The sequence below is a fragment of the Cryptomeria japonica genome, chromosome 9, assembly GCF_030272615.1.
Source record: "Cryptomeria japonica chromosome 9, Sugi_1.0, whole genome shotgun sequence".
NCBI lineage: Eukaryota > Viridiplantae > Streptophyta > Pinopsida > Cupressales > Cupressaceae > Cryptomeria > Cryptomeria japonica.
Window position 1 is genome coordinate 670171371 of NC_081413.1, and position 16095 is coordinate 670187465.

At 38.3% G+C, this 16095-nt stretch overlaps 1 protein-coding gene across 2 annotated transcripts in view; it reads right to left on the reverse strand.

Annotated features, from left to right (window-relative positions):
* Positions 1-16095, reverse strand: part of LOC131033840 (structural maintenance of chromosomes protein 6B) — a 171816-nt gene that overhangs the window by 39842 nt on the left and 115879 nt on the right. For both annotated transcript variants that reach the window (XR_009103688.2, XM_057965132.2), the window contains 2 exons: positions 15664-15743; positions 14823-14901 (listed from right to left, as the gene is read on the reverse strand). Coding sequence is in view for 1 of the 2 variants with exons in the window: in XM_057965132.2 (XP_057821115.2) it covers positions 14823-14901; positions 15664-15743 (159 nt within the window). In the remaining variant the exon portion in view is untranslated. The remainder of the gene's footprint in view (positions 1-14822; positions 14902-15663; positions 15744-16095) is intronic.

Sequence of the window (16095 nt, forward strand, 5' to 3'; positions counted from 1 at the left end):
TGGAGGTCTGAAACCACTCTCAAACATCTTGAAAGTATATATGGAATATAACTTAAAGTATATACTTAAATGTTATATTCCATAAAAATTATCCTGATAGAGAGTTCAAAAAGTCAAATTTCGCTCCTGTCCTTCACTGAGGATCCAGAGCGAATTTCGCTCCTGACCCTCTCAGGAGGTCCAAGGCAAAAGCGCTCCTGTCCCTCCCCAAGGGTCCAGGGCGAAAAAGCTTATTGGAGTCATTCCTGACCTTGTTTGGTCAAGTTGAGACATCAAAGGCATGGCGGAGGACGAAATGAACGTGATAGAGCATCCGGACTTGATTGAAGACAATGAAATGATGGCACTTTGGCCTAGAAGACAAAAAAGCGCTCCTGTCCCTCACTGAAGGACCATGGCGTTTTTTCCAAAATTCTCCTCTTTGTTTAAGATTTTGAGGCAAAACCTGACTTGGATAGGAGGGAGCAATGATGTTTTATGCCTTAGATGCGATTGAGGGTTTAAAGAACAAAGAAATACACCAAGATGTAAAAAGGCGCTCCTGTCCCTCTCCAAGTGTCCAGAGCGATTTTTTAAAAAGTGCAAATTTCTTGCAAAAGACAAGGCAAGTTTGTGATTGAAATGAATGGAATAAGGCATGATTAGCCCATTGAAGATAATTTGGAAGGCTAGCAAAGGACAGACAAGCTTGAATTTACAAAAGCGCTCCTGTCCCTCTCCAAGGGACCAGGGCGAAAAACATATTATCTAGCTCTTCTCTCCAAATTGGGACAAATCCAAGCCAAGGCAAGTTTGAAATGATGTTTAAAATGCTTCGAGGTGGAATCGAGATGCAAGAGTTGTAAATTTTGATGACAATTGGCAAAAGCGCTCTTGTCCTTCACTGAAGGACCAGGGTGAAATCTCCAAATATGCCCATTTATCTTAAATTTTGAGATGCTATTTTTCGTTTCCAAGGCTCAAGAAGGAATGGGGAATGATGTCCTACGCCTTAAGGGTAATTTGAGGATCGAAACAATCAAGAATTTGCACAAGGACTCAAAAGCGCTCCTGTCCCTCACTGAAGGACCAGGGCGATTTTTATGAAATCAACAATTTCCCTCCGAGATTATGCTAAGGCAAGGTTGTGCAAGATGGAAAAGGTCTTTTAAAGCATGGTGAACAAAGATTTGCCTTCAAAATTTGATAATCCTAGCCTAAAATGCAAAAAGCGCTCCTGTCCTTCACTGGAGGACCAGGGCGAAAATCTTTAGAACACCAATTTTGCCTTGCGAAAGCAAAATGAGCATGCATAGAATGGACGAAGGGGATCATTGCTTGCCCCACAACGAAAGTTGGCAATTAAAGGACGAAGAAATAAGAGCAAAAGTGAAAATCGCTCTTGTCCCTCTCCAAGGGACCAGAGCGAAGTTAATGGCATTCATCATTTTTTTTTACCATATTTTAAACATTAATATCCTCCAAATCGCATGAGATGCCAAACTTGCCAACTTCGAAATATTTGAAAAAATTAATTAAATTGGCATTTAATAAAGAACATATTGGCATTTAATAAATTAATTTTGAGCCTCAAAAAAAATCAAACTTTTATTGTGGAGGCATCTAAAATTAATTTTGGATTTAAATAATTAAAAGATTAAAAGTTGAGCGCACAAGGCATTATTTTGCCTTTATTTGACAAGTCGGCCTCCTCCTTTTGAGGTTTTATGTATTATTTCACCTTTTATTTGCTAGGTCGGCCTCATGGGTAAGTGGAAGGTGAGCGCTCTATATATTAGAGGTGTTGCTTCACAATTCAAATCATTCAATCATCCTTTCAAGTGCGAATTTGGAGAGCTAATTGAAGGTGCGAAATCTAGCTGGAGTGGAGCGAATTTCTACTAAGTGTGGAGACTAAGGAGGGCGAAATTCATCTTGAAGGCTATTGGAGAGGCGAATTTCTTGCTAGATTGGAGGATAATTTCCAGATGTTTTGAAGGTATTTGAAGGTGAATTTCCAGATTTTTGAAGAGGCTAGTGGAGTTTATTCTTTTCCAAGCTAGAGGAGGCACAATTTGTTCAAGAGAAGGCTTTGATCTACATTTTGCCTAGCGAATTTCATCTATTTTTGCATCATTTCTTAGAGTTTAATGCTCAAAGAGGAGGTATGGCGAAATCATCTTGACACCTTTGTTGAAGATTTGAATTTTGAACTTTTATTTTGAAAATTCTAAGTTTGGCATAGTTAATTAGGAAATAATAACTCAAGATTTATCATGAAGTTTCCTAATTAAAATCTTAAATCTTCCTTTTGAATCCTAATTTCTACACTTCAAGATATATTATTAATTGTGAAATGTTGTGTAGGTATCAAGATGGCGACTCCCAAGCTCGAAGGATCTACAAGTCGGCAGGTTCTCATCAAGAGCGATCAAGCAAGGATAAGGGCGACCTCCTCCAGTCTAGCATCGACAAGGACGACCTTCTTCGATCCAGCATCATCAGGATAAGGGCAACCTCTTCCAGTCCAGTATTCCAAGGCGAGGTACATCAACATCCTGCACATCAGGGACACAAGAAGTCAGAACAAAGGGTTCGTTGAAGAAGCAGATAGTTCCAGAAGAATTAATTAAGGCTAACTTCTCAACGTTACCAAATTGAATATCTACCAAGTTACAAGTGTCAGACAAGGTGGCATCCTAGTCATCACTTCTCCAGTCAGTGTGGTCCACCTCAGCATGTCCAGATTCAATGTACCTAACTCATGGGAGATGGCACGAACTTCGATGTACCTACCCCGGCTATTCATTGGTGGAATTTTCCAGAGAAGACATGTGTCCTAAAAATACAATTTTTTCATTGGTCGAGCATTAAATGTTATGTAATGGTTGTAACAAACCCTAATTAGGGTTTTCATTGTTGAATCTTGGCCATTGATCTCAAATTGATCTTAGCCATCGAATTGTATTAAGGGCACTATATAGGCCCCGGCTCTTCATTTGTAAAGGATAGTAAGAAAGCAGTTAGAAAGGAGTTAGTGAATAGAGAGTAGTTAGAAGGTGATTAGAATAGCAATTAGAGTAGAGTAGAGAGAGAAGGCAAAGATTGTTGCCAAGATGTTGTTGTAAAAGACTTGTAACTTCATTGAAGAAATGGTGAGATTTATGGGTCGATTCGACAATTTGCATGGTCTCTATACTTCTCATATTTGATTTCGTGTTATTAGATGAGTGGAAGAAATGTGCTTGATTGATGGTGGAATTCGTATATCCATACTACTAGCAGTTTGTTGATTGCAAACTTGCCTTGTGTAGTCAACTGGAATCATTCAGCTTAAGCTTAACTTCAATTGTCGCTTCTTCATTGATATGCATCAACCTGATGGTGTCTATGCCTGCAGTGATGATTTGAACATCATAAAGCTTTCCTTCGAAGATCGCACTAACCTTGTGGAGATGGTCCTGTGATGTCAAAACAAGACTTAGTTAGAATTCCATCAAAAATCATTCATTGCTCTTACATTCTTAGTGTTAGGATTAGATCCTTTCCTCGCCCTCATCTTTTTTCCTTTTTTCAAATCTAAGGCAATAAAATCCTGTGTTCCAGCAATATTCAAAGCAAATCAGAAGTTCAGTCATCAAGTGTAAGTCCCCTTGTGATTCCAGCAAATCACATCATACCACTGGTGCTTATCCACACGTAGAGATCCTACAACGAAGAAGCTTGAAGTCATCCCGATTGAACCTTTTCGCGACATCTTCAACATTCGGAGACTTTACTCAAGAGAGGATAAGGTACCCTTGGGTATTTTATTCTGTGTTTGATAGTGTACAAAATACACATCAACAGTCCCTCAACTGTTTCACCTGGAAAAACTAATACGCACCACCCTTCCTGATAGACAATACTCCAAGGTGAGCATTTTGATGGAAGGTATTAACAAACATGGATAAGGGATGGATGCTCCATAATCATGGATGGGTGGACCTATATCAAACATTGGCCACTCATCAATCTTACTATCACTAGTTAAGCAAGCTCTTATTTTCTTAGAGCTAAAGATTGTAAAGGGAAAAGGAAAGATGCAGCCTACCAATTTCACATTTTGTGAGATACCATAGAGGAGGTTGGAGCCTCTGATGTTGTGCAGGTAGTGACCGATTCAGCCCATGTGTCATTCTTCTCACACTAATTGAGCCTCTAAGGTTGCAGCCTTCTCACGTTTATTCTCTTCTCTTTGGATGCCTTCTAAGAAAGGTTACGAGTATTTAAACAAAATTATTCACAAATATTTGTGGTCAAATTAGGAAGGTAAAGCTGGTTAAAAAATCTGCTTCTTGGTTGAATTGTATTCAAACAAAAGTTAGAAGTGGGCAAAGTCTTTTGGACCCTAAAACACATGAGATTGGATTAACTACCAAATGGATAGTTAGAGTTATTTCTAGAAAATAGCCACGGAAAAAATTGGTTCATCACCAATTATTCTTTCTATTGCTAAAGGGAAGCGGAAGGTTGTTGGATGGATAGATAAAATTCTTCTTGCTACCTCCTTTCATGTAAAAGCCTCATTTCCTCTTCAATCCATTTGGAAGCCCCGCTAGCTTGTTAGTAAATTTTTAAGCTGAAAAGATACCTCCTTGCAACATGGATTCAGCTTTGGAAATTCTTCTATTTGGTGGAATAGACAAGTGCAAAATCACGGTCAGCCTCTTACAGTTGCTTTTCCTAAGAATGCTTATTGTTGTTTTAAGAAAGGGATTCAACGGTTTGATAATGTTTGACATTTGGGATTTCAACTCCTTTGCATGGACCAATCTGTTAAAGATGATAGCTTCGGTCAGATAAATGTGATCATGAATAAAACTTACATCATTAGAATACTTCATATATGTATAACAATATTAGTAATAATCATTGAGTTTATTATTACTATGTATATTGATATACATACATATTCTTTTCATGAATAAACCAAATCTGATTAAATGATCTAATAGATGATCATATATCGATTGTCATCTCCCCAGTATAAAATCGGCGATCATGTATGATTTACTTCCTATCGAATTACCATTGCAAACGGATTGTAAACGGTTTGCTAATGCCACCGATTATGAATTGGTATTGGTGATATTAAATGGACAGACATATCGGTGGAGAGACATGCCTCCACACGTGTGGAGACATGTCTATCCATCGATGTGCCTCCCCATTTAATATATATGATTCACAAGGAGATCGATGGAGGATGTACCGAAATCAATCAGTGCAAATCTTAGAAGATCGATCTTATTCTAAACACAGCGATAGTTGTGATATAATCAACAGCAATTGAAGCAATACCATCTCCCTTCATACTTGCTGCAACCTGTAAAATTCATAGGTTAGTGAGATCATCAATTGTGAGATAATAAAATTAAAAGATACCTCTGTTTTATCTACTAAGAAATCTAATCTACATTAAAACAATCAAACAGAACTTGTGTCAGCCATTTGATATGATAGATTTGGGATTTCTGCATTTTTGTCTAGATGTAGAGGTTTGGCAAACAGGTGGCAGCATTTTCATCTCTCAATCAAAGTATGTCAGGAGTTTGTTGGAGAAGTTCAAGATGCAGGATTGCAAACCTTCATCTACACCTATGGAGAAAGGGCTGAAACTATCAGCCAAATCAGATTCACCTATTGTGAATAAGTCAGCATTCAGGCAACTAGTTGGCAGCCTTGTCTATCTTATGGCCACTAGACCTGATCTTAGTTATAATGTGAGCTACATATCTCGTTTCATGACAGCCCCTAAATTAGAACATTGGGTTGCAGCGAAGAATGTACTAAGATATGTGAAAGGGACACCTGACTTTGACATTTTGTACAGCAAAAGCAAAGATCCTAGGCTGATTGGTTTTATAGACTCAGATTGGGCAGGTTTTGTTTATGACAGGAAGTCTACTTCTAGGCATGTCTTTAATCTTCGCACGGGTGCAATCACATGGACCAGTAAGAAGCAACATGCAGTAGCTCGTTCCTCGATAAAAGTAGAGTATTAGGGAACTGTTAATTAGGGAACTGTTAAGGCAGCATGTGAGGCAGTATGTTCAAAGGATGCTTTCTAACATGAAAATGTCTCAAGTAGGGCCTTCACCCTTGTACTGTGACAATCAGGGGGTGTTGAAACTTGCCAAGAATTCAGTCTTCCATGAGCGAACCAAACATGTTGAGTTTCATTGTCATTTCATTCCAATTTCATTGTCATTTCATTCGCCAACTTGTTGAAGATGTGTTGTGACCTTTTCACACATCGCCCCATTAGAATGGGGACCCCCTCTTTTGTTTTTGGTTTTGCCTTCTCTTTGCTTGTTTTTCTCTCTGCTTTTAGGATTTTGAGTGAGTAAGTGGTCTGTCTGAGCTTGCTGCATTAGGGCTGAACCTTGGAAGCTCAATTTTAGGGTTTCATTAAAGTTAAGTCTAACCAAATTTTGGAAAAGTGTTAGTTTACCTGAAGATTCAAGATTGTCAGAATGAGGTATACCTTTCAGGAGAGTCAAATTGGTTAGGTCAGGGATAGGACAGGACTCAGGATAGGTCTAGATTGAAGGAGGGTTTGCCTGGGTAAGGTCCAGTTTGTTTCTAAGTCTGGGTAAGCTAAGCATGGTCTGTGAGGAAAGGGAGTCCAGTCGGCCAAGTTAAATAGGGAATGAAATGGATCAAGAGCCTGAAAATGCCAAATTCGCTCCTGACCCTCCCAAAGGGTCCAGGGCGAAATTCTTTGTAGACTGGATTTCCTTCATAATTTTGACTAAGTTTTGACGTGTTTGAAGATGAATTTATGTGTTCTTGCCTGGAGAGGGATTTGATCGATTTTGGAGAGCAAGATGATGCCTTAAATAGGATTTTCGCTCCTGACCCTTCCAGAGGATCCAGGGCGAATTTCATTCTAAACACTATTTCTTGCCTTAGATGAAATTGCTATCCGGTTCCTAGCCTTGAAAATGATCTAACCTTGTCTTGTGGAATGGTTTGAAACTTAAAAATTGAGCAATTTAACCTGGAATGAAGATTTCGCTCTTGACCCTTCCAGAGGGTCCAGGGCGAAAATTCTATTTGAGCTTATTTTTCACTGACTTTGGCTAACGTTTTATGTGCAGGGTCTCCTGGAAGAAAGATTGGACCTCATTTGATGCATTTGAAGGTTTGAAAACATGAAAAAAGATGAATTTTGGACAAGGAGGGTAAATTCGCTCCTAACCCTTCCAGAGGGTCCTGAGCGAAACTTTGAATATCTCTTGTTTTGCAATAAAAAAGGGTCAAGTTTTGGACATGAATGGAACAGGAACAACTCCCTTTACCCGCCTGAGAAAGTTTCAACTTGAAAAGATGAAGGACTTTGTTGAAAACCTAAAATTCGCTCCTGACCCTTCTAGAGGGCCCAGGGCAAAAATCTTTATGGGAGATGTTTTTGGCTTAACCCTGGTTGATTTGGAGTGTCAGAAGCATGATGAATGGCGAAATGAACATGATGAAGCCCCCAAACTTGTTTGAAGATGAAAGAATGAAGGAGTTTTGCCCAAGAAAGGCAATTTCGCTCCTGACCCTTCCAGAGGGTCCAGGGGGAAATTCCTTTTAGACACATTTTTTGGGTTTTCTTGGACATGAAATCCTATTCATAGCACAATACAAGATGAAATCTTACTTGGCAAAGGGGTTTCAAGGTGAAAAGTGAAACATTTTGGTCAAAATTGCAAAATTCGCTCCTGACCCTCTCAGGAGGTCCAAAGCGAAATTCTCAAAAACACCTTTTCTTGCAAGGTCAAAATGTTTTTTTATGGTTGGAGTGGATGTGAAAAGGTATGTTTTATCCTTTGAAGATAAATTGGACGGCCAACAAGAAGCAACCAAGCCCAAAAAAGGAAAATCGCTCCTGACCCTTGCTGAGGGTCCAGGGCGAAAATTCTAAAACCTATCTTTTCCTCCAAAGTTTGAGCGAAGCTGAGCCTAGGCATGGGTTTAAAACGATGTTTGGATTGTCTTAAAGTGAAGTGGGATTGTTGAAAGTGAAAGTTTTGATGCCAAGAGGGAAATTCGCTCCTGACCCTTCTAGAGGGTCCAGAGCAAAATTTCCAAGTCCTCCCCTTTTTTTGCAAATCCAAGACAAAATCTTGCTATTCATGACTTAGGTGGGAGAAGGACATCATGTTTTATGCCTTAGAAGTGATTTGAAGCTAAAGGAATGAAGGAATATGCTTAAAACTCAAAATTCGCTCCTGACCCTCCCAGAGGGCCCAGGGCGAAAATCATAAAATCAACATATTCCTTCTAAGTTTTTGCTAAGGCAAGGATAGACCAAGGTTGAAAAGGCCTTTGAGACCACTTGTGAGTAGATGCTTGTTTCAAAAAATGATGATTCTAGGCCAAGGAGGAAAAATCGCTCCTGACCCTTCCAAAGGGTCCAGGGCAAAAATTTGAAAAACCTCTATTTTACCTTGCAGAAACAAGACAAACTTGGGTGGAGTGAATAAAGAAGAATATTGCCAAGCGATGAGTGAAGGATTCAACAAAAAATGATGAAGGAATTAACCTAAGGAGGAAAATTCCCTCCTGACCCTCCCAGAGGGTCCAGGGCAAAAAACCCTAAAATCACACTTTTCCTCCTAAGTTGAATAAAACTAAGTCTGGAATGCAATGAAAGAGCCTATTTGGAGTGCCTTGAAGTGGTTTTTGAACTTTGAAAATGAACAGTTTGAGCCCAATTGTGAATTTCGCTCCTGACCCTTCCAGAGGGTCCAGAGCGAAATTCCCCTAAATGCACTATTTCCTTCAAAATTTGGATGAGCTAACCTAGCGATGGAAGGAAATGGACCCTGGAGATTGCCTTGGAGGAATTTAATGATTGAGCTAAGGTGAATTCTGGCCTAGAATGAGAAAATCGCTCCTAACCCTTCTAGAGGGTCCAGGGCGAAATTTACATTTTCACCTAATTACTCATGAGAAATGATTAAAAATTGAAATGCAATTCCTTGATTAGGCCAAAACAAACATAAGTTTGCCTTCCAGGAGATTTTGGAGTGAAGGGAATGAGGTGTTCAAGTCTTAAATTGAAAAATCGCTCCTGACCCTTCCAGAGGGCCCAAGGCGAAATCATTAGCAAGCTTCACTAGCCCTCAATCCAACATTGATATTCCTCAAATCATCAAAAAATTGCTAAGTTTGAAACATTTGGGAAGATTAAATTAAATTCACATTAATTGAAGGCATTTTTTTTAATTTAATAAATTGATTTTTTGACCTTGAAATAATCAAAAGGGTATCTTGGAGGCATTTAAATTAATTTTTTATAAATTAAAATTTTTAAATGAGCGCTCAAAGGCATTATTTTGCCTTTATTGGCAAGTCGGCCACCTTTTTAAAAGGTTTTTATTTATTTTTTACCCCTTTTTGCCAAGTCGGCCTTGGGGAAAAGGAGGGTGAGCGCTCTATATAATAGGGGGGCATTGTTTCAAATTCAAATCATTCATTCATCCCTTCTAAAGTGTGAAATTAAGGAGCAGATTGAGGAGCGAAATCCAGTAGACTGGAGGCTAAATTTCCAGAATCTACTAAGCGTTGGAGACTAAATTCCAGAATTTGCTGAGTATTGGAGGCTAAATTTCCAGAATTTGCTGAGTGTTGGAGGATAATTTCCAGATTTTGAAAGGCTGGTGGAAGGCAAACTTCTTTTGAAGGTTAATCAAGACAATTCATCCAAGAAGATCAGCAATTCAATCCTTATCCAGCAAAGTCCGATCTTCTTTCTTCATTTTTCCAAGGTTGATAGTTAAGCTTTCAAAGAAGGAGGTATGAAGAATTAAATTTTTGAAGTTTATATTCAAGACTTGTTTTGATCTTATAAGCAATCCTTCAAAAATCTAAGTCTTGTGCAATCTGATTTTCATTCATAATTTGAAAATTCATAAATTCTTGAGTTGTCATTTCATTTTCAAATTAATGATTTGAACTATTCCCTTGGAAACTCTTGATTTCTACGCTTTAAGGTACAATGCTTAAGGACTAATTTTGAAATTTTTGTGTAGGCATCAAATGGCGACCCCTAAAGCTGGAGGATCTACTAGTCGGCAGTCTCTCATTAAGGAAGATCAGAAAGGTGACGAGTTGGAGACCAGGATCGTGTCCAAGTGGAGTAATATCGGAGACACCAACTTAGTAAACTTCAATGTGAAGAAGTTTCGAGAGGTCCCCTACATTGGCAAGCCATCACCTGTTGCGAAGAAGATAATTGAAAGTGGCATCATCAAGGCGGCAGGTTTCCCTCCCACAGTCAAGTGTCATGAGCTGATGATCGAGTGTGCCCGCCACTATGACTCACAATCAAGGACGATCGTATCCAAGGACGGGAACATCTTAGCTTACCTTTCAGAGGAAGCTATAAGCGAAGCTCTTCATCTTCCAAACCATAAAGATATGATTTACAAAAGCTTAGAAGAAGCCAGGTCAATCTATGAAGATGATCCTGAGACTTGTCTGAATCTCATCAATAAGAATTGGTTGCTCAAAAGTCAACCTCACCTGAACAAGATTCCCAATACACCGCATAGGATCGACTTCCAGGAGGAATACAGAGATTTGATAACTTTGCTCAATCGAGTTACAGGGGCTCCTCAAGCCTTCTTTTTCAAAAAGTGGATGTTCTTCTTCATTCAAGTGATAGTCCAAGGAAAAGGAATGCTTCATTGGGCCAGAATTATTAGCAATTGTCTGGACGTGCAGTTGAGAAGGCTAAGACCCACCAAATCATTCCACATGAGCTCATATGTTATATATGCCTTAATCAGGAGTTTCAAGTATGCAGGGCTACCTCACAGAGGAGTGATCGGAAGAGGTCCCGGAGAAATGAGAGTTTGTGATTCTTATGTTCATCTGCATCATCCGCCTAGAAGTGACTACAAGTTAGTCAATTACACCTTCACGATGAACGTTACCAGGATATTGCAAGGTGGGATTCATAATCGACTATCTCTGGATGCACAAGAGCTTGTGAAGAAGTATGGTGCATGGTTCATCCAGTTTCAAAAGTTCACATACATCAGAGTTCAGGGGTGTCCTTCACCTCCCTACATGTTGCCGAGATATCCAACAGACAGGATAGTGCTACTTGAGGTGACTAGACAATTGGCAGCTTATGCAAAGGCATCCAGACACATGCATGGAAATGGGATTCCCGTGCCCATCATACTAGGGAATTCACTTGAAGTATGTCCTAACACTCAAACCGCGGAAGATGCAGAGAAGGAATTATCTTTATATTCATTCACATCCTTTGCCTCGCGGGAGAATTTTGATCCTCATGGTTATATGGAGGAGACAATCGGTAAGAAGCACAAACATGAGTTTCAGGTGGAGGACTTTTGGATGAATCTCCCAAGTGATTTAGAGGTTAAAAGAAAGATGCATTCCAGGCTACCCTTAGATCTCATCAGGAAATGCAAAGTTTATAGAGTAGCCGATCAAGCCCAGGATAATGGTAGATACCTCCAGTCGTCCTATGAGAAAGAAGACAAAGGAGTGAAGATAGATTGGAATGAGCCCGAGGTTTTAGACTTGAGAGCTTTGATGGCTCCCGTCTTATCGTGCACTCGCAGATGGGTGGATGTACAACATCAAAAGTTGAAGGAGCAGAATGTATCAATGACATTCACTTTGGAGGCTAGACCAGAAGAAGGAGAAGCAAGCGTGAGTGAGAATACTTCTCATTCCAAAGGCTCAAAGAGGAAAGAAAGACCTGAGAAAAGGGAACCCTCCAGGAAGAAGCAGAAAACCAATCCTAATCACCCACCAAGCACATCTTCTCGACATGAAAAGAAGGCGAGTCAAAGAGAAGATTAGGGGAGGATGGTACATGAAATTGATGAATCTATGGAATCCATGGTACAAAATGACAAGCTAGAAAAGGGACAGACGCCTCAGCATTCATCAAGTCAATCTCCCCAAGTTGATGCTAATGAGCTACATGAAGAGAAGAATGATGATGAAGTGACATCTCCTTTCCGAGAGGATGGACCACTGCTTAAAGAAATACAAGAGAAACAAGATCCGCCATTCCGGATTGGTTAAAAGAGAGACTGACAAGGGTAGTTGTGGTTGAAGAGGAAGAAGATGTATTTGTAGCTACACCAGTAGTGGACAAATATGAGGGTGAGATTCTTGCAGATGAGTATGACTTAGAAACATTTGAGCTTGGTCCACTTACCACCGAACAAGCGATGGAAGAAGCAACTGATTCATTTGAAGCACTTAAAGACAAACTTAAAGAAGAAATGGAAAAGAATAAGAAGCTTGAGAGAGAGGTCAGTGCTTGGAGAAGCTATTTTAGTCATCTCAATCAGCCCTTGAGACGTCAGGATCCAACAGTATCTCCTTTACAAGCACTCCCTCTTGAATCAGTTGGCGAGGCAGAAAGGGTCAAGAGCTTGGTTCAGCTTATGAGCTCTTGGATTGATAAATCCCACACGGTAGCCATTGAATTTGCAACAAGAATGATGAAGACAGTTCATCGAGCTATCCAGGTCCTTGAAGTTATCCATAATCTAATGATAACTGTAACCGCTTTCACTCACACTAGAGATGTTATCATTCCTGTCCTACCAATGATAAGACAAACACCAAGACGGATCCTGGCACAAGAAAAGATAATGGATGGAGGAACCCATAACCTCCTACAATGGTCAACTCTGCTCCAGATGAAAGAGGTCCTTTTTGAAGACATCAACACCAAATGCAATCAAGTTGAGGGTATCATCCATCCAATTCAAGATAGGGTGTTTGAAGCGTTGTGTACCATTCTTGGCAGGCGGATCGAGATCGAGACAGATGTGGACATCCAAGAGTTGGAGGAGAGAGTCAAGGTCATCTTTTGCAAAGAGGGGAACGTCATCACAGATGAGCAACGAGATCAGATGTTCACTACTATGTTCCTGATTGAGAAGATCAAAGAACTTGAACCTGGATGGGAGACAGCTCTTCTCACTGCTTTTGATCAAGTCCTCCACTTGGAAGAACGAATGAAGAATCTTCCTAAGATTCCCATTGCTGAGATTGAGGGAATTGTGTCCAGATTCATTGGATATGCTAAGTAAGAGCATAGGAAAGGGAACAAAATTCTAGATGAAAAGTTGTTATAGGATGATGTGGCAGCTTAATTCCTATTGGTCTATGTTTCCTTGATATTTGTGCCAATTAATTATTGGCTATGCATTTAATGATGTTTACCTAAATGGGGACCTTTTGTAACAAACCCTAATTAGGGTTTAGGTGTCAAAATCTCAGCCGTTGATCTTCTTTCGATCTGGGCCATTCATTGTATTTGAGGATGCTATATATACCCTCACTCATTTTCATTTTGATAGTTAGAAGTTAGAGAAGAGAGAGAGCTTAGAGAGAAGAAAGTTATTGTGTAGTAAGATTGAGTAGTGAAGAAAGAATTTTGAACAATTGTTGTCCATTTGGCTTTGAGATCAATAAAATATTGAAGTTATGGTGTTTTATTGCAATACTTGTGGCTATCTTCATGATTGTTTATTTTCTTGAATCGCTCTCAGTCGAAGTAGTATTTAAGTTTAAGTTTGAAGGACTAAGTGTTGTGCTTGATCTTTGGTGAGATTCACGTTCCAAACTACTAGCTTCTTACTGATTGTAAGGACGCCTTGTGTGGTCAACTGAAAATATTGAGATTGCTTAAAAATTCAATCATTGTGGAAGTATTGATATGTATCTCTATGATAGTATCTATATCCTTGATGATTTGAAAATTACTACATCACCTTAGAAGATCGCATCAATTCCAGTAGAGTTGTAATTTCTTGGCAATACTGAAATTGGTAGAATCTTACCAAGTCTAGCCTACATTGAGTCATTCTTAGGATTAGATTAGCATTCCTTCCTTGAAACCCTTATCTTTTGATATTTTTTGAAAATCTGTTAGTGTTAGGAAGATCCTGTTCCTGCAATCGAAAAGAGAGTAATACGGACAAGCTTTCTCAGAAAGTACGTAAGGCCCCTTGAAGAAACAGCATATATAACGACCACTGGTGCTTATCCACACGTAAAGATCCTACAACGAAGAACCTTGAAGTCATCCTAATTGATCCTTTTCGCGATATCTTCAGCATTCAGAGGCTTTAATCAAGAGAGGATAAGGTACCATTTGGGTATTTTATTCTGTGTTTGGCTGTGTACAAAATACACATCAACAAGATGGAACTGTGATCTTGCAATATGTTCCAACTGTGGACCAGACTGTAGACATAGCCCAAACAAGTTTGTAAAATTTAGGGGGCAACTTGGTCTAGTTGATAGAATGACCATTACGAGAGGATATTAGAGTAATAAATTAATTATTTAATGGTCATTAGTTTATTTAGTCGTCTTTAGTTTTCTCAAATAGTTTCTAAGTTAGTTCTCATTTGACGTTGGTTTCATTTAGAAACATCATATTGTATAATGCCTATCTGTATTTGCTTCACTTAATTAGTTTAATATCAATTTACCATTTCAGAGCTATTCTAAGAACAATAAAATTCCCCTATACTAAATTTAGCTTCAAATTCCAACTTCTACTTAAATTATCGTTCAATAGCACAAACCTGTCTATTCAACTTTGTAAATTATCATTCAATAGCATGAAACACCTTGAACTGAATATAAAATCGTATCCATGTCGAAAATGATGATAAATAACATATTACAAAGCAGTATGGCATGATTTTTAGGACAAATTAAAATATAAATGTTCATAAAGTCCAAAAGGTAGAATAAGAAACTAATTTAATTGGGCGTATTAATAGAATGTCTACCTCTACACATAATCTCTCTTCATTGTAGTTAACCTTAATGTGCCCACTGATTCCTTTCTTTTTTAGATGTCCATTAAATCTGCATTATCAGTTCAACACATATGCTTTCAGACGCAAGTATATTTAATCAGCAGATAGTGATACCAAAGTAAGACACTAAATGTAAAATTCCAGTTTCAAATAACAAAAATAGCCAATAAATGCTTCTACATCAATCACAAATTCCATGAAAATATGATATAATAATTATCTTTGGCTTTTCAATGTAAATCTCCCATGTTCAAATATACTATCACTTATCAATTAATATCAGTTTCCAATATTCTTGAAAAGGCATAGCCTGAGAATGGTGTTATTTAAACTGAAAAAAAATCCTTCCTATTCATCTATGTCAAACCCAAAATTGATGTCTATGCCGGTTGAAAAAATATACACAGAATAGCACAATATGAAACTGCAGTATAGTCTGTAGGTTTCCAAATAAAGCCCTCGAAGCTATGTAATTAACAGGATTCTTCAAATGTTCAACAGAGAAATTTATTTATCATTGCAACTCCAACGTAAATAACAAAATTATAATTAAAATAAGTTTTCATAGACAACCACTTTTATCACATTGGTCCTCTGTTTAAGTTAAAATGAATAAGACAATAATACTGTACATAAATATGAGAGAACTTTAAATTCTTGCTGAGAAATTAGAAAAAAAATGTCCTTGAAAGTAAGAGAACAAATTTTGAGGAAACATGAACTTCTAGACAAAAAAGATCTTGCAAAGACACTTGAGAAATGATCCAATATAACTGCTACCATCAAAAATAAAATCAGTGTTAATACTTACTGCCACGTTAATTGGCGTTTCAATAGAGATGCATTTCTTTCAAACTTGGTCTGTCGCAATTCCAATGCTTCACAACATGCCTGTACATTCACAATCAACAGATGATCATCACATGCAAGTATTTCAATATCAATCGAGCACTTGCTAAATATTTAATAAGAATAAATTTATAAATACTTTAACATTACAAATAAAAAAAATGGAATCATCCATAACAGCTTGATAGATTCGCACCTAATGAACTCATCCATGGCATATTATTAGGACAAATATTTTAGATTTACAGACAAAATTTATTTAATATATTAAAGGGTTATGTATGAACCAAAGCAAATTCAAACTAGAGCATCATACAGCAGATATCCTATTTTAAATCCATCTTTCAGTGACTATCGTTTCAAAGAAATCAATCCATAATAATACAAATATACA